This window comes from Hippocampus zosterae, chromosome 5 (genome assembly GCF_025434085.1).
Source record: "Hippocampus zosterae strain Florida chromosome 5, ASM2543408v3, whole genome shotgun sequence".
Lineage (NCBI taxonomy): Eukaryota > Metazoa > Chordata > Actinopteri > Syngnathiformes > Syngnathidae > Hippocampus > Hippocampus zosterae.
The window spans coordinates 8671385-8696530 of record NC_067455.1 but is presented as its reverse complement, the minus strand read 5'-3'; the positions used below and the strand labels follow the sequence as shown (position 1 = coordinate 8696530).

General features: G+C 40.4%; 2 protein-coding genes across 5 annotated transcripts in view; one reads left to right on the top strand and one right to left on the bottom strand.

Annotated features, from left to right (window-relative positions):
* Window positions 1–24423, bottom strand: part of gabbr1a (gamma-aminobutyric acid (GABA) B receptor, 1a) — a 49801-nt gene extending 25378 nt beyond the window's left edge. Inside the window, exons 1-8 of one of the 4 annotated variants that reach the window (XM_052066378.1) lie at window positions 24123–24423; window positions 21522–21608; window positions 21255–21319; window positions 20259–20397; window positions 18601–18786; window positions 16069–16086; window positions 10221–10381; window positions 1977–2111 (exon numbers count right to left, since the gene is read on the bottom strand). In XM_052066378.1, coding sequence (XP_051922338.1) covers window positions 1977–2111; window positions 10221–10381; window positions 16069–16086; window positions 18601–18786; window positions 20259–20397; window positions 21255–21319; window positions 21522–21608; window positions 24123–24159 — 828 coding nt within the window. In that variant the 5' untranslated portion in view covers window positions 24160–24423. Of the gene's footprint in view, window positions 1–1976; window positions 2112–10220; window positions 10382–16068; window positions 16087–18600; window positions 18787–20258; window positions 20398–21254; window positions 21320–21521; window positions 21609–22509; window positions 23369–24122 lie in introns of those variants that run through there. The other 3 variants (XM_052066375.1, XM_052066374.1, XM_052066376.1) reach the window with 3 other exon arrangements.
* The window catches only part of tap1 (transporter 1, ATP-binding cassette, sub-family B (MDR/TAP)), a 106971-nt gene that overhangs the window by 6879 nt on the left and 74946 nt on the right, over window positions 1–25146 (top strand). The gene's annotated exons all lie outside the window — the stretch shown is intronic.

The window sequence follows — 25146 nt, the reverse complement described above, 5'->3', positions numbered from 1 at the left end:
CATTGTGACTCAGAATATTTCGTTCGGTGACAATGCAGTATAAGCACGGGAACTCTACTCTTTTATTTCACCTGAAATAAAAGCTTGTTTCAAGCTTTTTCCATTTTCAGTAATCAGCAGTCGAATATGGGCTAGTTTCGCCCAGCCAAAAAACCATCACTTTATTGACCAAAAACTGGAGAAAACAAACCTTTAGTAACATTTTTTGTTGCTTTTATGACACCAGAAACAATAAAAAAGAAACAAAACGAAATAAAACGAGGCTGAGAAAGCTTTGCCTTTGATAGCAAAATAATTGACCGATACACAACTAAGAAACGTGCCATGAGCGATGCAGATCTCCTCACGGCTCGAGTTGAACTTCATCATCTCTTCACTTCTTGACTTGTGTCATCTTTTCTCAGTCACCACACACACGTTCTAGAAAACGACCACAATGCATACTTTGTTGGGTTGTGAGGTTGCTAAACTTGTCTAACTGTAATCCTCTTCCTCATAATCGACTTGGCACTGATCTTTATCTTCACCTCAAAAGCTGTGCTGATTTCAACTAGAAAATTATGCAACCTGGCCATCTATAAGCATCTGTGAGTCGTGACAATGAAAAAAAATATATTTTATTACTTACCACCACTGCACTGATCTCTTAAGTTAGGAAAGTGACAACAGTGTAATCTTTTTAGACAGACATTTAGGCAGACACGTGCAACCGGAACAGTTTTACAGATACTGGCTCTGTCGCGAGTACAAGTAAAAAGTTGCCAGAAATATAAATCTGGTAATCAAAAGTCCAGATAATATTTGTGCTTCCTGACTTCCCATCACTGCCTGCAGACAGAAACATGAGAATCACGGATCATTGAGAAGAACAAACGAGGGGCAGATGCTAACCACAAGAAGCCATCGCTCTCCATGACTAACGTCAGAAACAGAGAAGGCAATCAGACAAAGTTAATGGAGAGCCAAGTGACAGAAGATGGAAAATAGAACTTGGTGTCAAAACAAGGGGGAAAAAACCATCATGTTGACAAGCAGTATGCGACATGGGACAATACGCTTTGTCTTGTGGTATTATGTCCTCGTCAGGGTCTTTTGTGGAGCTGCCTCGTTCAAAATCAATAAACAGCCATGACGTTTGAGTTTGACAACGTTGCCAACTGAACGTCTCTGCAAATTGAATCCATGTAAAGTACATTTTTGTTAACTGCAGTGTCACGCGCACTTCCGGGTGGCAAAAGAAACAAGTCATTGAGAAAACAACACAAATAGCTTAAAGAAGTGAAGTGCCTGTTGAAAAGATGTTAAGTGAAGTAAATTGCTTGTCGGGGAGACAAAACGTTGGATATAATTTACATTTCAACAGCTAAATTTATTCACCAAAAAAAAATTTGGTCTGCCATGATTCTTCAAGAACAGGCTAGTTAATTGACTTTTCGGTTGCTCACCGGAAGCTCAGACCGCTTCACTGAGACAATCGCAATTAGCATCTGATAGTTGAGCTCGAGGAACCACACGAATGTTCAAGGCAGCACCACAACCAAAAGCCGGAAAGGAGACAGTCCTTATGGTGGACGACTACCGTGACAGAATGGAAGGGAGAAAGTTGAGCAAAACCCACCAAAGCGTGTCAAATGACAAGAGCTAGCCAGTTAGCTAGCTTGCAAGAAGGGAGCTAGCGGTCCCAGCCTTGGAGGATTCTCTGGATCTTGAAAAATCAGTCAAAAGACTCGACAACAGCTGACAACGTATGAAAGTATGCAGTGAAAACGGTGGCCAGTCAAAGACACCAAATCTTAACACGTTGGTTCATTCGATTTCAGGAGAGCGATTTCATAGAAAGGGTCACAGTCACAGGGAACTTGCTCAAAACTTGAAGATTTGCTTATGACTTGCAAATGTCTGAGTTGTCCCCCCCCACCCCCAGCTCTGTACCCACAGTCCAATTCCATCTTATTTCCCACGAGCGGTGAACTCACCACGATGAGGTTCCACATGCGAGCCGCCTCGGCCACAATGGTGGAAACGCCGCTGCAGCCGGGCATCAACACGATCTTGATGGGCTCCGTGTACAGCAGGTCGTAAAGCAGCTTGGTGGACTCACCTGGGTCGCACTGGAAGGACAAGAAAAAGCATCAGGAGAAAGAGTGTGGATGGACAGTGTCTCCCCACTACATAAGGTTTTAACAATGTCCAAAGTTCTGAATTGTCATTCTAATCGTTGCAACTTTAATCAGATCAACACATTCAGATTGCAATCTTTTTTTTTAAATATCAAAGTAAAAGCCAAAAATTACACTTTGGGTTTTTAAACTTTTAACTTGATTTTTTTTCTCATTGTTTCAAAAACTAAAAAAAAACTTTAAAAAAAAGCATCAATACAAATAAAACGTATTACAAGTTTAAACATATTCCAATTGTAGATGTGTTTTTCCAAAATGTCAAAACGAAAAGAAAATTTTAGATTTTTGTTCCCCCCCCCTCATTTCTACTTTTTGACCCATTTAAACCATTCCAACTTTATACTGTTCATCTTATCCCAACCACATTTTTTCTAAATTTCAAAATAAAAGCCACAATGCATCCCCCTATCATTTCTACATAATTTTGACCTATTCAAACCATTACAATTCACACTGTTTAGCTTCTCCCTACCAATTTTTTTTCAAAATTTCAAAATAAAAGCAACATTTCGATTTTTGGTAAAAACCCTCTAACTTCTACATTTTTTAAAACTAATTCTAAACAATGTTAAACTGTTTCGCTTACAGTTTGTGCAATTGCATTCTTCTCCAAATCTAGTCTTTACGTCATTTATTTTTAATATTAATGTTGCAAGATGACATTGAAAGGCCATTCAAGGGTTTTTGGATCCTCGTTTGTGGTATATTTACATCTTTAACTCTTACTATAGACAATTATAAAAATTCTTATGAGGAGCGTGAATTATTCACAGGAGGTTTACTGAATTTGAGTTTGATACGCTTTCAGTGTAATTGACAGCATGGGAGGAATGATCGGTAGCCCGCCGCCTGCCGCCGTCACTCCTAAACTGTCCTGACACGTGTGATGATTCAGCCCCGCGGAGGCCTCGCAAACACAATAGAGACTCTCCTGACGGGTGTCACAAACAATCAGCGGGCTGTGACGGGGCTCCTAATTCAGGACGGTTGTCTCGCCGCCACCGTCCCAGATTGTCTCGTTTGAGCTAACGAGTGAAAACGACGTCCTCGAATGCGAGTAAGAAGCACAGCGTGAGACAACGACAAAAAATAAATTAAAAATGCAAGATCGTAATTTTCGGACTTTGCCGCAGCGTCGACAGCACCCGAGGCAGGAAAGCAAATGAAAGTGCAAATAGTGGCAATATGCACATGCCAAAAGGATGCAACTGCGTCATATAATGAGCTGATGGAAAAACATACTAGTGCTCACTTTAGATAGACATTGATCACATAAACTGGCTGAAATGAGCGTAATAATTGAAATGATGAACGGGCCTTCACACCCCATTTATCATAGAAGAGCGTTGAATTGAACATCAAATACCTCATCCGCCGCCCACATTAGATGATGTAGGGGGGTAACAAAAAAATTGAATTGCCATTAGCACTGAATGTGAAAGGCATACACAAGACCTGAAATTCACACAAAATGGCTGCTTCAAACTAAAATGGCGGAATTCCCGTTCAATTTGTGTCACGGATCTTTGAGACATGCCTGTGATAGACGTGTCCGCCAATGTCGATCAATCGAACTGATGTCAGGCAGCGGCTCATTTGTTCAACTTTCTAGGAGGTGCGACTGAATGAGTTTTGGCAAGGGGATCATGTTGCGGACCTCTAAAAAAAACAAACAAACAAAAAAAACCATACACTTTTAGCACAATACACACCTGCACAGGAAATGTGTGATTGGAAACGCTAAGTCCGTCAAAAAGGCCAACATAGCCATTTGTAGTGTAAACGAATAATTTTAGCATGCCACATCAGTACTGCAGTCCCCCAGTGCTAACAGAATTAGCATTGACTTTGCAGTTTTGATGTCAAACCAGACGCGGCAATTTTCGCAAAGCCTGCGAGGCGGCATGGGCGATTTTTTCTTGCAATCAATCAGCACCTACAACCACTTCCTCCCCACGGGTGGTTTTGGGGCTTGATGGCCGCAATCAACCTGTGCAGGCTTCTTCGTGTCAACAAAGCTGCAAAGTGCAGACTCGCAGCTCGGGATTTACAATTGTTTCATGCAAAAATATTCATATTAAGTACGTGAGTGTCGACATGCAGACTGGATGTGTAGGGAAAATATCCCACTGCAATAAACTGGAGTTCACCGTCGTTAGTGTCACAATCTACAATCTTAATACGCGACAAATGCTAATGAACAACACTTTAATGTCATCATCACCACTAACTGTTTTGACATTTTCACGTAAAAATCACAGCGCACACACACATGCAGACGCACGCGCGTCATAAATAATTGTCTCAGCTACATCTCCTACGTAGCACTTAGCAATCGAAGTTGCTAAGACACCACTAATAGGCTCTAATGATGATATATATGAAACACGAGGTGTTAAGATAAGGGCCTGTGGGGAGAGCGGATGCCTTTCCATCATGGTGCTATGCTCCTCATTTAACCCTTAATTACGACTAGCCGAGTCCCGCCTGGCTGACCAGCAACCAAGCGAGAAATAGTGCGTCACCGCTGCCAATTAAAACAAAGTGTAGGGGGTGGGGTGGGGGAATGTTGAAGGGGAAACGGGGGAGGGCAATGGAGGAAGAGCATTTTTTTGTTGTCGAAAACACCTGATTCTGAATTAAAAGCATTTCACTTTTACTCATTAGAAATTGTAAATATGTCTTTTTTAACATGAAAAAAGATTGAAAACTACTTTTCAATAAAAAAATGTTGACAAAACATTTCAATATTTATATTTTATTTGATCTTTTAGAAAAAAAATCACTGGTAAAATTATGACGTGTCAAATACAAGAATTATTTTTCTTTAAAAAATATGCTACTTTTTGTATTACTTTTTCAATCATTTCAATCATTTAATTTACTTTATGTCTACTGCTCATTAGAAAATGAGACTTTTTTTCATGGGGGCTAAAAAACACTACATTTGGTTGAAAAATATTGTAATAAAACGTCACTCAAGTAATATGAATAGTATTGAAAATGTGAGACTTTTTAATAAAAAAAAACATCTTATTTTAACCAGAAATAATGTAATTGATAAAATTGGGGTTTCCCTCACCCCCCAAAAATCTTAATTTCATAAAACCACTTAGTAAGGAAAAAAATAATACTTTTTCAGGGGGGGGGGGATATTAAGAGCCACCGCCTCTCAATCATGGTACACCGCCCTCGATTTAACCCGTAATCATTTGCGGCGCCTCACCTGGCTGACTGGCAACCACATGGGGGGATGGGGGTGGGTCATGCCCATCAATTAAAACAAAGCTTCAGAAGCATCCTATCTCACCGCATCCGTACGCGGCATCTGCACTGTCTCGCTGTGTCGCTGTTAATAATTCATCAAAGTTGGCAGTCTGGGCTTTGATGTCGCCATGGCAACGGCCATCGGCTGCCGCGTGTACGGGTGTCTTAGCATGTGTGGATATCCGTGTACATCGAGAGGTGCCGTGGCCTCAAAAGATACACCGATCCACCCCTGCCACAGGAGGATTAAACACCGGGCTTCATGAATATTGCATGCGTGACACGCAGCCTGATGCTTCACACTTGAGTGCACTCAAGTATTTCCCGACCTCGTGTCCCAATTTGTATGTTTTGCTACTCGTGTTCAGTAGCAGTTGTTTTACAACTACCGTCATTATATTAATAACAGGAGCTCATCCAAGACGTTTGGTGTTATTATGTTACCATTAAGGTAAATGATTTTCATCACTTTATGGGTTGGTTGAACATTTTGATGTTTACATTCAGTGTTTAATTCTCGATTGTTGTATGCTCTGTTTGTATGAGTTGACGCATTGTCGGTTTGTTTCAAGGTTTGGAATTGCCGAAACCCTTTTATGCACCCTGTAAATCACAGGTGTCAAACTCAAGGCCCGAGGGCCAGATGTGACCCGCCACATCATTTTAAGTGGCCCGCAAACGCAAATCAAAGATGACATCTTCCACGATACTTGCTAAAATGTGTACCAAAACTTCAAATTTTCATAACAAGTCAAGTACAACTTTATTGTCAAATGCGCTGTATGTGCAACATACAGCACAGATGAAATTTCCTCCCTCTCAACCAGACAATAAGAGGAGCCGCTGCGGGTGCCCGCGCCGCCATCAATATCAAGGATGAGAGTTGCTAGTGATGAAAAAATCTGAAAATCAGCCAGGGTCTGGGGGCCGCAGGCTGAGTGATAAGCCTTCGCATTGATACTGTTCGAAGTCGACAAAATATTTGCATAACAATAGAAACAATATACTGTTCTCGAATTTATATTCGCAAGACAACAAATGTGTATCAATACAGTGCTACCTCTACTTACGAAACTAATTGGCTCTGGAAGACATTTCTGAAGTAGAAAATTTTGTAAGTAGAGACGCATTTCCCATGTAAATGCCCATATGCGTAACGTAAAACTATCGGAAAGCCTCATGGCGCGAGGGACGAATGACGAGGACGTTGTATCGGCACGGATCTATCTACACTCATAGACACATACAGTAGCGGTCATGACAGAGCAGCTATGTATGTTGCGTTCAGGAAACTCGGAACTGCAAGTAGCAGCTCACACTGTATTTTTACCTTTCGTATCTTGAAATTTCTTTCGTAAATATTTTCCTGTTGAGGCGTTTTGTAACTAGAAAATTTCGTGTGAAGAGACGTTTGTAAGTAGAGGTACCACTGTACTGAAAGACGAGCATTTACACAAATCCTGTTGTACTTCTCGGCTGCGCCCGTCTGCACGAATGCTGAGAGACTATTGCTGTGCGTCATCAAACTATGACATGAGAATACTGTCATGAGAATCAAGCATACCACACAACTGTTGGGTATAAATGCTGAGAGACAAGCCTTCACACGATCTATTGTTATAAACCATATAAAATGTATTTGGATGAATGCTGAGACAATCCCTCATATTAAAACCGTATGGGCCAACAAAATAGAAGTGAATACTGAAATTCAAGCATTGAAATACACCATTCATTTCTTTTTACTTAATGGCTTCAATTTTCAACTTCAATTGAATGCTGAGGCACGAGCGTCGTCATCCCACAAGATGAATATTTGCCTGGTTGTGAGAGACGACAATGATAAGCCGGAAGGGAAATATTGCGGCTAATGAATCCTGGCTAAGGCGCTCATTGCCATGCGAGCCACCTCAACTCCACTTTGTCAATTACAAAAGGTGGAAAACACGCAGTTGTCCCCCTCTACTCGCCTACACACCCTTGCTTACACAAATGACTAAGTGGCCAGGCGGAGACAACACATGTGTGAATGTTTCTTTCCGCATGAGCGTGTGTTTTTAGTGCGTGCAAATTCGCGTGAACGTCCGCGTTTGTCTGTGGTCGAGTGTAAGTGACTTTGTAAGTGTATGTGTGTTTCAGTTTATATGAGAGTTTAAGTGTGTTTAACCCTTTCAGGCACCCTGTAACTCGATAACATACTGTAGTAACCGCTGTCCCTCAAAGGGTTAAGTATAGCATGTGCTTAATTGTACCAAGTACAAGCCAGAGGAGGCGAAATAACCGATGACAACGTTCGATTGCGCCTTCTGCAAATGTAATCACTGCCGCGTAACCTTTGATTTCAGTCCGGACAGTAGAAATGTCAGGGGACTCGGTTTAGTGCCTGTGGCTCTCCCTGTGTTTATGAGTGCATAAGTATGTATGTTATTTTGCTGGACATTGTCTTCAAGACTTTATACGTGTTCAAGTGTTTGTTTAAGGGTGTGCCCGCGTAAGTGTGTTTGAGCGTTGAAATGTGTGCGTTTAAGTGTGTGTTTATGTCCTACCGCGGGCGACAGCCATTCTGTCGTCCGATCGCCGTGGAAACTGCACATGGAATTGTTTTTTTTCTGTAAGTTGGTGTTCGCTGCGGCACACACACACACACACACACACACACACACACACACACACTTTTTGCATTCATCAACAAAAGAACAGGAAACACACACACACAATTGATGCATACGTCTTGATTTGTACACACACATTTTGAATCGTGCTTTGCTGCAAGAGCGACTCTGTTGCCATGCCAACGCACGCACACACACACACACACAAACACACACATTCCTATTGCGATTCCAATGCAGAGACATACTCACCAATCAGAGTATAGCAACTGAGAGCGTATGTTCCACTCAAAGTGCTGTTGACAAATGCACGTCGGGGCAATGACCAATTCCACTTATCGTGACCTATTACACTTGTATTTCTGCGAGTGACATTTTCAAGTAGTGATTGATGGGTGTGGGAAGTGCGTTTGCACTTTTGGCACGTCTAATGAGGGGCTTGTGCTATCGATCCGTCATGCCATGGAGAAATGTGACAAATAACATTACATCAGGCCAGGTATGACCCCATCCCAAAAACATATTTTTATTATTGTTCTGCCCATTCGTGGGACATCCTACCGCTTCTAAATTAATATAATTAATTTAAAATATTAAATAAAGCCCAACTGAAACATTCCAACACAAAGGAATTCTTGACAATATTTCCAAAATTGCCACTTTTGAGACTTTGCAAAACATTCAAATAAATGCCTTTTCAAATTAAGAAATATTTTACATGTTGACCTTTTCCTTCCACATAGCCTGACCGAAAAGCAATCCAACTTCAACTTGTTCAGCTAATGCCTAACACCTTGTCAATATTTTTGTATCACTTCTCCCAAATTGTACACATTAAAATTCCCTAATAAGGCCATATTGACCTCCTCCTTCTACTGTTCTTGGTCAATTCCTGCCCTTCCAACTACTCTCACATTCTACATTTGAACAATTCTATGTGTCAACAATCCACCTAATTTCATCTGTATAAATCCTTTATATGACACCACAACCATATGTTTATTATAATACAAGTTTGTCTACTACTACTGGACAAATATTCATTGCCTCCACAAATTTTGTCAATTTGCATGTTTTGAGCTGATATGGGTAAGAAACACATTGGATTTTGGTGTGCGCTTGTTCATCGAAATGGGTTATATGGTCACAGAGCATTTCAACACGGTGCCAGGTTGACCACATCATTAGGTACAGGCCAAATGCTGTCTTCAATGCGCACTGAAAGATGTTTATGATTCTGGTTGGAATTTGATGGTTTCCAATATTTTTTACACTGCCGGGTAGCTAAAAAAAATCCCCACATTTGCATTTATAGAAATAAAATTAATGCATTTTAAAAAATGCATTTAAAATTATTAAAAGAATTCAAAACAAAATAGTATTTTTAAAAAGTTTTTGACATTTTTACCGCCTTATGTTGTTAAAAAGACCAACCAAAAATGTGTTTCAAATATCTCCGCCCCCCCAAAAAAATCATAAACTTTTTTTTTTTTTACTGTAAAAAATACAAACAAACCATGACTCAAAAAGAGTACTTTCTAATATTTTCACCCACACTAACAACAAAACTATAATCCCCAACAGCCCACACCACCCCCTGAAAAAAAAAGGTTTTGTTTCGGTTTCAATGATAAATAAATAAATACATAATAAAAACTGCACCCTGGGTTCTAAATAAATGAATTATATATGAAGCGGAATAGAAAATGAATGGATATAATCACAATAAACTCGTCACATTGCAAAAGAAAAATGACAACCCCAAAATATATCAAAACACTGCAAGCTCATTAACCAACAACAACAACAAAAAATGTACAAATGTGATAATAGATAATAAATAGATAATAGAGCTACACGCCTGCTCGCTATAAAGCAATCAACAATAACAAATGAATGAAAAATAAACACTTTAATTTTTTTTAATTGCTCGAATAATATAGTAAACCCAAAACTGCCAACCAGAGCAACAATAGTAACAACAACAAAAAAATCTAAACTACAGCTAAATGAATTAGAAAAAGCAAGCGTATTTATCTCTCAACTGGACTGTGCAGGCGTACCTACCTGTCAAACTCCCTCAAATATTCTTTGTAATCTTTTACATGCAACAAAACACACAAAGCATGCACCAAAGACCCAGAAGGAGAGCGGGACTCACCATGCTGTCATAGTGGATGAGCTCCAGCTCGTAGTCGGGCAGGATGTCGCTGCGGTTGTTGACCAGGTCGAGCGCCATCTGGGCGGAAGGCATGCACGCCTGGCCGCCGGGCCAGCCACCGCTCATTGGGAACAGCGCGCCGATGTACAGCTTCTTCTTGCCTGTGCACGGCCGCGCGCACAGCAGCAGTAGCGAGAAGAACAAGTAGGAGACGGTCAGAGAAGCCCGGAGGAATGGCGCGCGCCACCGGGCAGACGCGCGACTCGCAAGCATCACTTCGACAACACGTGGATGATAAAGACCGGAAAACCAAATGTCAACAATTACATAGTCAAGTCAAATGAGCACTAAGCCACCTCAGGACAAAAACTAAACTAACAAACAAAAACCCAAAAAACAATACTGGGCCAATCTCGCCACTTTGCTGCTGCTGTGCATCAATCTTGAAATGTGGTGACAAGTGTGAGATTCACCACTTTTAGGCAAAGGAAAAAAAAGGCGCGAATGAGATACCAGGTGCAGAGTGTTGATTGGGAGAAGCTGGAGCCCCCACCCCATTGGCTCCCCCAAAAGAGAGAGAGAGCGAGAGAGAGAGAGAAAGCAGTCGTGTGTGTGCGTGTGTGTAGTTGTAAGGAGTGGAAATAGCAGCAGAAGGGAGGCAAGCAACATCTCCCCCTCCTGTAAGGCTGTCGTGTTGAAAACAGATGAAAAGATTTGCAGCGGAAGAGGAAGCAGGGTCTGATCTGCACTGCATCGCTCCCCTGTGTGTGTGTGTGTGTGTGTGTGTGTGTATACGCAATACCTGCTGAAAGATTAGCTAATGAGTCAAACGCTGAGTCTAACTTAATTTGATCACATTTTAGATTCCTTTTCCGTTTTTTTTTTGGGGGGGGGGGTTGGTTGATGTCAGCAGTGTGCAACATAAGGATGCAATGCAAACAAACAACCTCACAGAAAGTGTTATGAACTAATGTGCTGCCGTGGACGTGTTTGTTCATCGACTTGAATTCAACCATTTCTTGCCATCGATGAATATATTTGTCAAGTATGTTTCTTTTTTTCAGCAGGGAGGCGTGGAAGAGGGTCTGTGAAATTCAGCACTGTAATGAGGAGCTGATCTCTGTAGATGCATCACTTTGGATTTGAAAATCAACCAAGGCTTTTCAGTAGAAGAAAAAGATGAGGAGTTAAATCAGGGTGGCGAAATGAATTGTTATTTTGACATCAAAATCCCTTTGTTGTTTTAAAGAGTGGGGTGTCACAAAAGAAATAAAATTGTTGTCCAAGTCACTGTTTTGTTCAACATGTTTCTTTTCACAAAAAGCTCCTCTTGACTTGTGGTTAAAAAAAATAATAATTGTGGTGAAACCAAACCATGTTCGACTGTTGATTACTAAAGAATAGAAAAATCAAGAACATATTTTTTCTTTTCTTCAAGTCAAAGATGAGTATACTATTTCTTTTGATAAGTTCAGTGATTGTATTGTTACAGAACAAAACTACTGGCAATATGCATAACTCTGCTTTGGAAACGTGAATTAATTAAAAACCAAATAACACAACACACAATCGCTCATAATATACCAACTTTCAAATATGAGTAAGTAGGGTATAATGGTATGGCAATAACAAGATTGGTTTTAAGGTTCACGCTGGGTATTGTCCACAAAAAAAATGCTAATTATGTTTTAATTGTTATAAATACAACTCTGCATAACATTCATTCATTCATTCATTCATCTTCCAAGCCGCTTGATCCTCACTAGGGTCGCTGGGGGTGCAGGAGCCTATCCCAGCTGTCTTCGGGCAGGAGGCGGGGGACACCCTGAATCGGTTGCCAGCCAATCGCAGGGCACACAGAAACAAACAACCATTCGCACTCACACTCACAACTAGGGACAATTTAGAGTGTTCAATCAGCCTGACACACATGTTTTTGGAATGTGGGAGGAAACCGGAGCACCCGGAGAAAACCCACGCAGGCCCGGGGAGAACATGCAAACTCCACACAGGGAGGCCGGAGCTGGAATCGAACCCGGTACCTCTGCACTGTGAAGCAGACGTGCTAACCATTGGACTACCGGGCCGTCTGCATAACATTGTATCCTTATTAAAGTTAGATAAAACAAAGAAAAACAAATGTTGATCAACTTGCAACATAGAATAACTTAACATTGATTTTTAGTTTGTAACATTTGATCTTAATCAATTTGCCTGAACTTAAAAAAAAAAACATGAAATGAGAGTGCCACTCCCATCTTCTGCAGAGGATTTGTAATTACACTTTACTGTAGCATGCACTGTTATCACAAAGACAAATCACCTTTAGCCCTGAAGTGATGTTATCCCAATATCAGAGTATCTATTAGTACCGGTAATCCTTGTGGAACACCACAAGACATCCCTTCCGTCCATCCATTCATCCATTTTCTAGTGTGGTTGTCCTCATTAGAGTCTCACGGCATGACTGTTTTAAATTTTAACTGTACAGTATACATTACTTTGACTGAAAAGAAGATAAACTGTTTGGGGTACACTTTCCTAAAATGAAAATATTGAAGTGACTGCGCACAGTACGGAATCTTTCTTTAATTTGAGAATTTACTACCAGCAATTTTTTTATGTTTCATTTTAAAAGCAATTGAAAATGTAGCCAAAGTAAACCACGGCATGTACCCAACTGTGATTTCATTTTTGGTTCAGCGTTCCCCTACTCCGACTTTACACCTATGAGTGAGTGTGATACGAGGACGCCGGGTTTTCCCAAGCGCCATTATCCGAGTGTCTGTGCTATGGAGGCGATTGTCATTGTCTGGCATTTGCCTTCCACTTCCTCGTGCGACCGTCCGATCATCCATCAATTATTCAGCGCTGAACTTTATGTGCAGCTCAACTGGAGCTCGCTCTATGCGTGTGTCTGTTTCTGTTTTTAAGACCCCCGGTGGGATAGATGGTAGCCTGGACGGTTCTTTTAAAGGTTGGAATTATCTCGAGCTTTGCACATCGTATGTGTGAAGGGGGACAATTCATGCATAAGGCACTAAATTCTCAACTCATCTCAACCTCTGAATATTGGGCTGTCATTGACTAATCTTTTCATAATTGACTATTCCATTGACTACTCAGAAAATCGACTACTCCGGGCTGTGCGAATATGGTTTCATTGGCTTACTCAAGTTAACCAATGTTTTTTCTTCCATGAGCTCTCCGATCCAAATAGTTGAGGAGCCTTTGGAGTACTCTGGAATTTTTTTGCAAGATGAGTTATGTTATACTAAAGCAAACTCTCCCACAAGCCATCTGTGTGTACTGACCCTGAACTGTTAGCCGCCGATAAAAACAACAATCCATGATGATGATGTTTTTTTTTTGCATCATCCTGCAAACTAACCATCAGAGTTGCTCAGAGATGCGAGAAATCTATTTCCGCAAATTGCAAGCATCCATCTTTACATCTCTCCGCCACCTCCCACCCCCGAGCGCGCCACCTCCACCCACTTACTGCCACCTCAGCGGGAGAAAGGTTAATACCAATAACCGGCTCCTGTCTGCCTCTTGGCTTTACACCGGGACAAACGGAATTACTCAACAAAACAAAAACCCCAGAACTATAAATGATAACAATGACTAGAATGATCAACACAGTAAAAAAAAGTATTTGGCAAATTCTATAATGCACAAACATAAATGGTGTTACAGTTATGCAATGCAATCGCTCCTCATCACTACCTTGTAGAAAATAAATAAACACAACAACTAGAAGTCATGCACAGCATCAAAAAGTAGTCCACGACATCCTCGGTCATGCGATCATTTGCACAATGTATGCGTGACAAAATTTATTGTGAAGATCTTTCCTGTTTTTTTTTTTACATGATAACCAATAGAAATAAACACAGCAGCTCGAAATAATCCACAGGGCAAAAAAAAAAAAAAAATTGGGATGGGGGGTCATTTTTGTCACCTGTTCATTCACGCAATTATGGTATTGGATTCATCATATTCAGACTAAAATTCCAAAAATAACTGCCACCTCGCACAACAGAAATAAACAGCAGCACAAGAAATAATCCACAAAGAATGGGAAATTGCTTCCGAGTCTGTCACATTTCAAATGGCGACAATTCTCGTTCTCTATCGCCTACCTCCGCAAGGCAATTAGCGGCAATCTCATGAAGACACCCAATCTCCATCGAGCTGAAGAATGACAATTAGCTTAGTGATGAGCAAAGTTAATGGTCCTCATCCTCGCGGCACTTAACCACCATTTTACAACGCTCCCTGGGGGAGGTACTCAATATCACTAATGTCTACATTGTCATGTACACACTTAAGTATGACCCCCAATGAAACTACTGTGCTTTGCTATAAGGGATTTGGAGGTAGTGCTCTCATATTTGAAACGTCATACGTTATTTTTATTATTTACCAACATTTCTTTTTTTTAAATTTTAAGCTTAAAAAAAGTGTTACAAAATGATCTATAAAATATCATTTTAAAAAATTATTTAACAGCTTTAAATGTTGGTATTTGATGAAGAATAGAATCACTTTAAATCAAGGGTCTCAAACCTCGATCCCCGAGTGCCGCTTTCCGGGATGTTTTAGATGTTTCCTCCTTCAACTCACATCATTCCAATGAGCAGGCTCCTGCAGAGCTGATCATTGGAATGAGGTGCGTTGGAGGAGGGGAAACATCAAAAAAAAATTTCATGAGTAAAATATTTTATTTGTCAGACAACCTGAAGAGTGAGTGACTATTTGAGGTGAAGTCATCAAAAGAGGACTTTCAGGAGTTAAAAAATAATCTTGCGGTCATGGCAATTTATTTCATAGAATAAAGAACATGACGTCACAGTAGTTGTCCTTTCCAGCTTTAAATGCTCACATTAAAATCATCTTCAGAGTGAATATCTTAAGTTACGTACAACGACGATTCTCATCAAACAAGACAATATCTGTCCATCCATCCATTTTCTAATTCGCTTATCCTCACAAGGGCTGTGGGTGTGCCGGACCCTATCCAAGCTGTCTTTGGGCAGAACTGATTGCCAGCCAATCGCAGGGCACACGTAGAAGAACAACTTTTCACGCTCACAATCACACCGAGGGAAAAATTTGGAGTGCCCAATCAACTTGCCATGCGTGTTTTTTGAATGTGGGAGGACACCGGAGTACCCAGACAAAACCCAACCAGGCACAGGGAGAACATGCAAACTCCACACAGGAAGCCCGAAGCCAGAATTGAACCCTGCACCTCTGCACTGTGAGGCAGACGTGCTAAGCAGACGCCCACCATGCGGCCAACAGAACATTAAAAACATTTATGAACAAGTGAGGAGTTAAATCAACTAAATTACTACAATTCAAAAATAATTCATACGGAAAATGTTATTTTCAAAGAACAACCGATATTATTTGACGGATTTCTCTTCAAAAAGAATGAGAACTCGTTTGTTCAAAAGGCTTTAGAGTTTAGACATTAGATGTCGGCTTTTTTAAAAGAACTTTGCTGCCCTCTTGTGGGCAATAAACAACATTACAGCTCTTAAATTGAGTCGACTGTGTGTCTGTTTTGTTACCGGCGTACAGTAATGAAACACAGTATGTGGATTATCGTTATTGTGGTTATTTTTATCGTGCGAGGTGGCGGTTATCTTTAACTGACAAGAGCATGATTCACACTATTTAAACGCCGCGTACATTGCGTTCTCAAAAATACGCCTGTGGGCGGCTATTTGTTGGACTTTGTGGATAATTTCTATCCGTTCTGTTGATCTTGATTCTTCAAATCGGTAACAAAGATGAATAATAGTACTGTAATTTATTACAATGGAATGTCTCTTACCTGTGTTGTTTTTGTCGTCTTCGGAAGACAGAAGCATAAAAAGGGGGGAGGGGGGGCATGTTAGAAGAAAAAAAGCAATGACAACACGGTCATGACAGATACCTTTGTACATGCTGTTCATCTTCAGTGCACACATAAAGTTTTAACATAGCCCAAGAACATCCTCATAGTAATTGTTTTGATCAAAATGTGTTCATAGCCTGTCTGATATGATGAAATTGAATAATTGTTTCAAAGTACAGGAAGTATTTGTTGTTTTACACAACTCGTTTTGGGATTAAAATGTAAGTTGAGGGGTTCGTAGGTTATAATGCTGAAATATAAAATGATAAAAATTAACAATTTAACAATGATGACAATTTTACGTAAACTCATCGCATCCTCACACTAAATACCCAGTATTAGATCCGCCATCATTTATTGTTTATTGATGATTGAAGGTCACCGCACATCAGGCTGTCAACAACACAACACTCCACCATGTTTCCAAACTGTTCGGAATTACGCAACCTACTTTCACATTGTCAGAGCTTTTTTGTTTTTTTAAACCAAAGATTCCCATAGCAACTTTAATGGTTGCCACGGCAACCCTAATAACCAGATGGCAAACTGTGGCTTTCTTTTACCAAATCCTCATTCATTTGCACGTATGTGAGCAAATTGTACACTGGAATGGAGCACTGACATGGATGCTACTTACCTAAAGGGAAGGAACAGAATATATTTCCCGAGAAAGCTCAGATGCTGCAATGTGTACAGCAATATGTTGGAGATATTCTACCAGTCTATGATCACAAGTACCATCAATTTGTCTGATATCTGCTGAGGCGTCAGCATCAGTATCAGGGATGCCACATTTCCCTTCATGAATTGAGATTCCCCTGAGGTAAAAAAAAAACAGTCTTATGGCGAATGTATAAAAATATGCTTGACATGTTATGACAACCGGTTCAGCCATTTTTTTGTCTCAAGACGATCAAGTAGTGCCACAATGTTCTGGGGTGTCATACAATTCCACTGAGACCTATAGAAATACATTTTGACCAACATGACATAAGCAATTGGTAAAGTCAGAAAGTATTGTACATAATCATTTGCGTGGATGTACCTAAGCATTTGAAACTTATTCCAAAGCAATGAGAAACTGCTTTTGGTTTGCACAAGTGACACAATGATGTGAAAATTGAATTTCTCAAAATTCAATTCTGATCCGAGATACCTATTCAAGTCAACAGTATTTATAGAGCACTTTCAAACAGCCATCGCTGCATACAAAGTGCTGTACATGGAGCGATTTAACATACACAATAAACAGTCAAACGAATCAGTAATAAAGGCGGTAGAAAGCACCAAGCAGTAAAATCAAGAACAAATCTAAGTCATGCTGAGGTCGAACGCCAAAGAATACAAGTGAGTTTTGAGGATATGCACAAAAGCAACTGATGTTTCTTGTGATTTGCATATACAATCAATAAAAACACCGACAGAGGTTGCAGAGGTCAGGTGTCAGTTGGGAAGCCCACACTGAGTGGCTTCATTGAAAACTGTGCCTCCTGCCGACAGAGAAAGACAATCTGTTCCTGTGTTCTAGCCTTTGTCGATCGTCCAAGCAAACATCTCTGAAACATGTTCATCTTTTACACCATTTACGATTCACTTACTGTACATAATTACTCACTTGGTGTGAGGAAAATGCTTGAGGACAATGTGCTATAATGGAAACGTATTTCACATGTACAATCAATAGTCTGCATATTAATGTCCGCACTTTACACTGATGACACCATTTATATATATATTAGTCCTCTGTTCAAACTGACGTCACTGTGCAATGTTCATCTTACACGCAATGAGTATTGAGAGATTTTTTGCATGCAAAATACATAATAGTATACTCCAAAGTATAATTGATCACTAAGTCATCATATATTAGAGACTTTCCCTTTGCAATTGATGTTGGAATGGCTCAAGCATCAAATTTAACTCTCTGTCTTCTTCACTCCCTGAGGGATTTTTTTTCTTATGTTCTGTTGGTTTTTCGTATTTTGGTGTAACTGTGAATATTGCTGCTGTGACAATCTAATTTCACTCATGGGGCAGGCAGGCAGGCAGACAGACAGACAAATAGATCGATAGATAGATTAGAAAAAAAATCAACCAAAATCGAGGTCATGTAATCTGAAGGTTGAAGATGCATGGGGACCCAAAATTGGAGGAATTTTTTTGTTATTCCAATATGGATTTAGATGGTCCGACAAAAACTGTATGATAAGTGCTTGTTCCAGATCCTCTGTATTTAATTTTTGTTAGCTTTGTCCGTGTTCTATGTTATGTGTTGTGTTTATTATTTTACTTTGTTGACTGTTTTGTTAAGCGCTTTGTTACAGCTGCCGCTGTTGTGAAAGCGCTATATAAATCAGCATGTATTGTATTGTATTGTATTGTATTGTATTGTATTGTATTGTATTGTATTGTATTGTATTGTATTGTATTGTATTGTATTGTATTGTATTGTATCATAGTGTTACTCACAGAGGCATATGGGCTTGGGAGCGTCCCATTTTCCCAGTTTGGTGCAGTGGCTGACGTTGCGTCCCTCCAGAATGAAGCCACTGTGGCAGCGGTAATGCAGAACCGACCCCTCAACCGGGGGCCCTGGGGGTCTCACTGTCACCTGGCCGTTCTCCAGAGACGTCCACACGCGAGGACACAGCAATACTGACAAAAAGAACACGTGTTAGCAGCACACACCTAAAGAGGCTAACAAGTCAAGCTACAACAGCTACAAGCTTAAAACGTCACTTTACATACTTTTCAACGTAGCATTGATTATTTGAAGCAGTTGCCCAAATAGGCCGTTGTTATGAGCATTTTTAGTTGTGTGTTAGCAATAGCTACATAGCATTAGCATCATTTTACTTTTAGATGATCTTCATACATGCTCTATTCACTTTTTAGCTCCAGTGCTGTGTTAGTAATAGCATTCATTTTGTGTTGATTCACCATTATTTATCTTTAGACGCCTCGCAGCCATAATAACACCGAACCAATACATCTGGGTTAATTCGATGGATTGAAGGATTGAATATTGCTAAATGCTAATCGCGCCTCCGTTAACACACTCAATGTGACTGCTATGCTGATGCTTAGCATTAAGATTAGCCACATTCTTTGTTAGATGTTTTAAGATTATTTAAAATCACATCATTTAAGAAAATAATTTACCAATTGAATTGGCATTGTTAGCTGTGATTGTCATGTGGATACAACAAAACCCAAACCAGGTATCGTAGTTAAATGAGCAAGAAAAGCTAAAAGGCTAACATAGCTACCAAAGCACACGGTCAAAGTAACATCTAAAAATGAAGATAACTTGTAAAATGATTTCCCATTGGTGTGAAACTCAATAAAATGTATTTTGGGACCCACTTAAAGTGACAGGCACCATTAACAGATTATTTGGAACATTTTAGTCTTTGGTTAGCTTATTTGAAAATGGCGGCAGGGGTTCTTTTTTTTTTTTTTAAATCTGCTGTGTGTGTGTGTGTGTATAGACTGTTCTCCTCCGGCATGTAAACCAATTTTCTGTGAAAGCCACCTAATCTGCAGTTTTCTATTTTTTGCAAAAAGAAGCATTACTTGAATGTAATGGACTCTGGAAATTCTTATTAGGAACATAAAAGAATAAAAATCAACAAAGGATTTCATCGCATCGCTGCCCCCAAAACATGACCTGAATAGAAATTTCACACTGGCCTTTTTTTCTTTTTTTTTTTACATAACTAAGTGGAAGACTGTCTTTTTTTACCACCTTGAGGGATGTTTTTGATCCAGGTTTTTTAGTTTGTTTCCATAAAGCTTTATTTTGTTACTTTCCACAAAGCACTCATAAGTGAGTTTTGAGGGAGTGAGATGCTTCATTTTCGTTCTGATTTCCGACATGGCTCCTTGAGACTTTTTCATGTCCACTCAATTTCGTGTTGTCTTGTTTGTGTATCAGCCTAAACTGGCTGTTTCAAACAAAAATGGCAGACTTCCTGTTCACTTTCAGGCATGCAATGTTTTCGTGTGTCCCGTCACGACAGATGTGCTGTATTTTGTGCCATTTTGTTTAAAGATGAAACTTAAAGAAAACCAATGCAGCTTTCGCATCCCCATACCCGAATACAAATAAAGACTTGGGTACTCACGACAGCTGCTGTGCTGCGTCATGTCTGTCCACGTGCCGTTGGGTAAACATTTCCTGACTTTAGGCCCCACAATCACACGGTTCCCACGGCAGATGTACTCAATCTCGTAATCCACCGGTAAAATCTGAACACTACGAATCTGCAAAGGCAATGATGAAAATTACATGGAGATCCCTCATGCGTTCAAATCCTCTCAAAACAGTGCCATATGGTGGCAACCAGGGAAAATAAAACATTGCAGAGTTTTTGTGTGAACAGAATTTGAATGACACTACAACTCAATAGCATGAAGGAATCTTTTTCCTCAATAAGCTTTGACCCCAGTGGTCCAAAAACTATATTCTCAATTAATATTTCCTGCATTTGTAGAATATGAATTAAGCAGAATAATCAAGCGTTTTTTATCCATATCACAGTACCTCTGGACTCATCTTGCCAACGTCACAAGATCAAACCCATAAAACAGGTGAGCCGTGACGGTTGTTACCTGCGACCTGAAAGACTGTCATATCATTTTCATTTGAGAGCAAGTGGCAAAGTGGCAGCCCCTTGAGATGGATAAAATGGGTGGATTTTTCTGCTTAATTAATATTTCATGAATACAATATTAATCAGAATGCTGTTTTAGACTACTGGGGTTGCAGGGAACATATTAGTGTAAAGAAATCTTTTGGTTGACTTCATCCTTTACACTCTCAAATTGGTGGGTGTCACTCAAATGTATGAGTTTCTGGTATTGATCTGTGTGGGACACCGCCATTTTTTAAATACATTTTAAAAACATCTTTGAAAACTCACTTTGAATTTATCTTTAATGGGATATTTGGTGGGTGACTCTGTAAAAGAATGCAATGTGAACCAGAGATTTTTATCCTCATACCTTTATCCTGACATTTAACGCCCTGCAGCATGTACAAGTTAATTACTTTTCTCAGTGTTATTTTGTGCAACCATAAAACAAGCATATAATGTGTTTTTGATTGTATTTCTTATCACCTGCTCTTGTGTCAGGCCTCTGTAGCGGATACCTCCATCCCTCGGAGGCCGGATGATGGCACAGCCTGGGAAAGGGAAAAAAGAAAAAAAGAAAAACGAATGACAAAAGAAATATGCCTTTCATTGGATGAGGTTGATAAATTACAGCAAAACACAACACATGAAACACGGTCAATTTAGCTGACAAATCGTGCTCGCAACTGACTTCATTCCTTCCCATCATCCCACGCACACACACACGCGTGCACACATACATGCACAAATTACCTCCAGTTGATGAATTATGTATGGGCACAACAAGAGATGGTAGAATGTGGAGTATCAGTAGAAACAAAAGCGCCATCATGACTCCACCTAGAAGACAAAACAGAGGGTGAATGGTCCGATATGATATATTATTATTATTGTCATTTTAAAATTGTTTATTCATTTACACAAAGTAGTCAACGTGTTACAACATTCCAAAGCTTGTGATGTTTTCCTTAAGGTCCCAAAGTGTTTCTAATTGTCAAAGTATTCCTGGATTTCTCATTCTGCCACAAAGGAGTTCTGAGTATTTTTCATTGTTCCCCACATGATTCTTTGAGACTCTAGGGAGTGTTTCCACTGCAGCAAGAACCTCAACACCCGAATCTCCAAGTGTGCTACGAATCGCCGGTATTTTTAGTGTTCCTTAGATTTCCTGACATTCCTGAATTTCTGTCATGATTCAATAAAACTCCAACGTTGGCACATGAAGAGCGACTAAGAGTCTAAATGCTACATTATGCTAAGTAGTTAAAAAGTCCAAAGACTTGAATCGAGACAGTGGTCCCACGAGCATGCTGAAACACACACACGCTCGCACACAACAAAGACACTAAAAATAGCTTCTCATTTGCACTTTGGAATAATAAACTTTATAAAACTTCAAATGACACCAAGTTCGCATGCTGTATTACATATATACTATACATGCATACATATATGGTATTATTTAATGATTAAATCTACAAATAACCAATGGGAATTGATAACACGAATTGATGAAGCTTTGGAGATGGAATTCTTTATTCTTACTTGATGTACAGCTTCCGTTATCGTATCCTCCGATTCATAATACGCTACACGTTTTCAATGGGAGCAGCCTCAAGTACAAATAATTACCAGTAGCTCGTACTGTAGAACCCCATAAAACACAATTGCTGAAAAATATGCTATAAAGTGTGGGAGCACTGTTTATTTGTGCCTACCTAAAAAAAATGAACAAACACACCTCCGTGCCGGAGACAGATGGTGGCGAGGTTTGCCGACCGGCGGAAGACAGACAAACTCTGCTGGAAGCCGACAATATTTTTAGACTTATGCTGACAAGGAGGCGTGCAGGAAGTAGACACTACCCCACTCGAAAAGGGTTGGGTGGGGGAGAAGGGAGGACGGAATGGAGAGTGTGGAGAGAGAATGGGTCAACCCACCGGGAGTCGTTAATAGCAGCACATCACACACTGGTCCAGATGAAAGCAAAATGCGCGGTAAGTGTGTGCGTGCATGTCAACTGGCCTCAAGCTTAAAATGCAATTAAAGCTTGAGAAGCGTGGACAAAGCCATCGTCTCTGCCCCACAACACTGCAGGCCGCATAAGTGCGTGCCACCAGCTTTCCCACCTCCTTGTTGAAATATTCAAACTCTTATGCAAACCATCTACAACTCACATTTTAACCCCCCGCCCACCGGCACTGCCCGTTATCCTTCACAAACCAGTAAGTAGTCTGCTAACGGAATTAAACGTCTCTCTTCATTAAAATTAGATAGAGTGGGCGGTGCCTTGGCCACACACCTGTCACCCATTATAATCAGCGGCTATTTAAGGGCGGCTGCCAACGCTAATTGATTGAATTGCTTGATTCAATACACCTTGTAGCTCCTTCAACCTGGTGGTAATTTAAGTCTAAGTACATGTCCTTATGGTTTTTGTCTTCTCGGTTCTTTCTCAGCCACCGGAAGTACATCTTAAATCTTCAGTTAATTGCTTTTGTACTGTTATTTGTTTGATTTTTTTTCTACTGTGGTTACTTGCCGTGGCAACCTAACTGGTGACTGGGCTGTCACTTGTCAAGAGTGTTGTAGTCACTATCTCGGGTAGTGTACAGCGTTTCCTCATTCACCCCGCTGATGAGGCCGCATCAGAAACTGCGGGTTCAGTGTCTTGCTCAAGGACACGTGAGGATCAAACCATCAACTTCTTGGTTATGACCACTCTACCACGGAGCCATGTCACCTACATTGATCTTGTCAGCTCTGACAGTGCAGTGTCTATACACCAGTTAAAATCACTGATTACCCTGCAATCACAATATCGTGACAAATACTGTATCAATTACATTCTGTAGCTGTAAAGTATCAATAGACACCTGACTCAAATATACAGAATACCCCGAGTAACTTTTTACATCAAGGAAATCTGACACTCGGAAATTGGCTATCACCGGAAGCTGCTTGGGGAAGGCTCGGTTCGGTTCGCCTCGACCTAGCATCCAGCTGCCGGAAGCAGAAGAGGCGCGATCCACGAAAAAAAAGCGCGTTTATCTGGGCTCGGAGAAGCCTCGAAAATGCGCGCGAGGGGTCACGGGGAGTATCCTGCCACAGACAGCCACAGACAATCTCCTGGACCAGTCACGAACCGAACCGAGCGAGCCCGTTCTCACTTGTCCCAAACGTCGCGTGATCATAAATGCATCATTGTAGCTTGGCCCAAACGTTGAGAGTGTGCTAAGCAGTGTTGATGGTACGTAAACGCATCATTCTGCGGATCAGTCGAACCTGACTGTCAAATAACAAACACAACGTACACACATATCGACGGACGCTCGTGACGCAAAGTGCACTTACCTTGACTTTGAAAAGAAAAAAAACAGAGTAGAAACATTAAACTACACAGTGCAAATGTACATTATCGTTCCTCTTCCTTGGCTTTTGGGGGTCGAGCTTCACGCCACTATGTACGTTCGCGTGCGTGCATAAACGGGACTTGACAAGCAGGTAAAAGCGAATAGAGACAAAAAGATGGATCGCTACCAAATATATGTGACAGACATGCACTATATACAGCGACGAAGCGGTAGAAGCCCCATCTTCTTCTCTCCTCCTCCCTCCCTTACAATCTGGAGCAAATTCCCTGTCGACGTCCGGAGGATGACGCACGCATGCGCACAAGTCAGGTCTAGGCTCCATCTTGGAACAAGTGCAGTGTTTTGTTTTTTTAGGTGCTGCTGGTGAGGTTGAATATGACAAGGGAGAACAAGGGGTGCATGGGGGTACATGCAGGCCATCAAGGTGCAGCGGTGTTAAATTAAAGCACTTAGGAAAAGCCCAACGAATAAAGCCGCAATGGATTACATTAGATGTAGTGGAGACACAACACTCGGGAAACTCACAATCACAAAACTGACAAAGTGCAGTTCAGTTGTATTAATTTGTATGTTCGATTGCCATTCACTTTAAACTACCGTTTGTTTTTCAACATTCATTGCGATACAACGTTTTTAATGTTAGAACCGCATAAAGTTGTTATATAGCATTACTGAATATAAATTTACGTTTTTGATTACTACCGCGCTTAACATTTTTAGCTGGTGCCAAACTTCGGGCAACAATCTCAAGTATCAAGTACAACTTTATTGTCAAATGTGCTGTATGTTCAGCACAGACAACAAACAAGAGGAGTCGCTGCGGGAGCCCGCACATTTTATTCCTGTCTTTATCTTATTTTTCTTTCATCCAAACTAGTCTTTTTTGTTTTGTTTTCCTAACTAATTCTATTCATCATTCCCATTATTTTATTTATTCCTTTTAGTCGTCCTTGGCTTAAATTTGGATGTTGTTTTTTAATTCTATTCCTGGGTTTGTCTTCTTT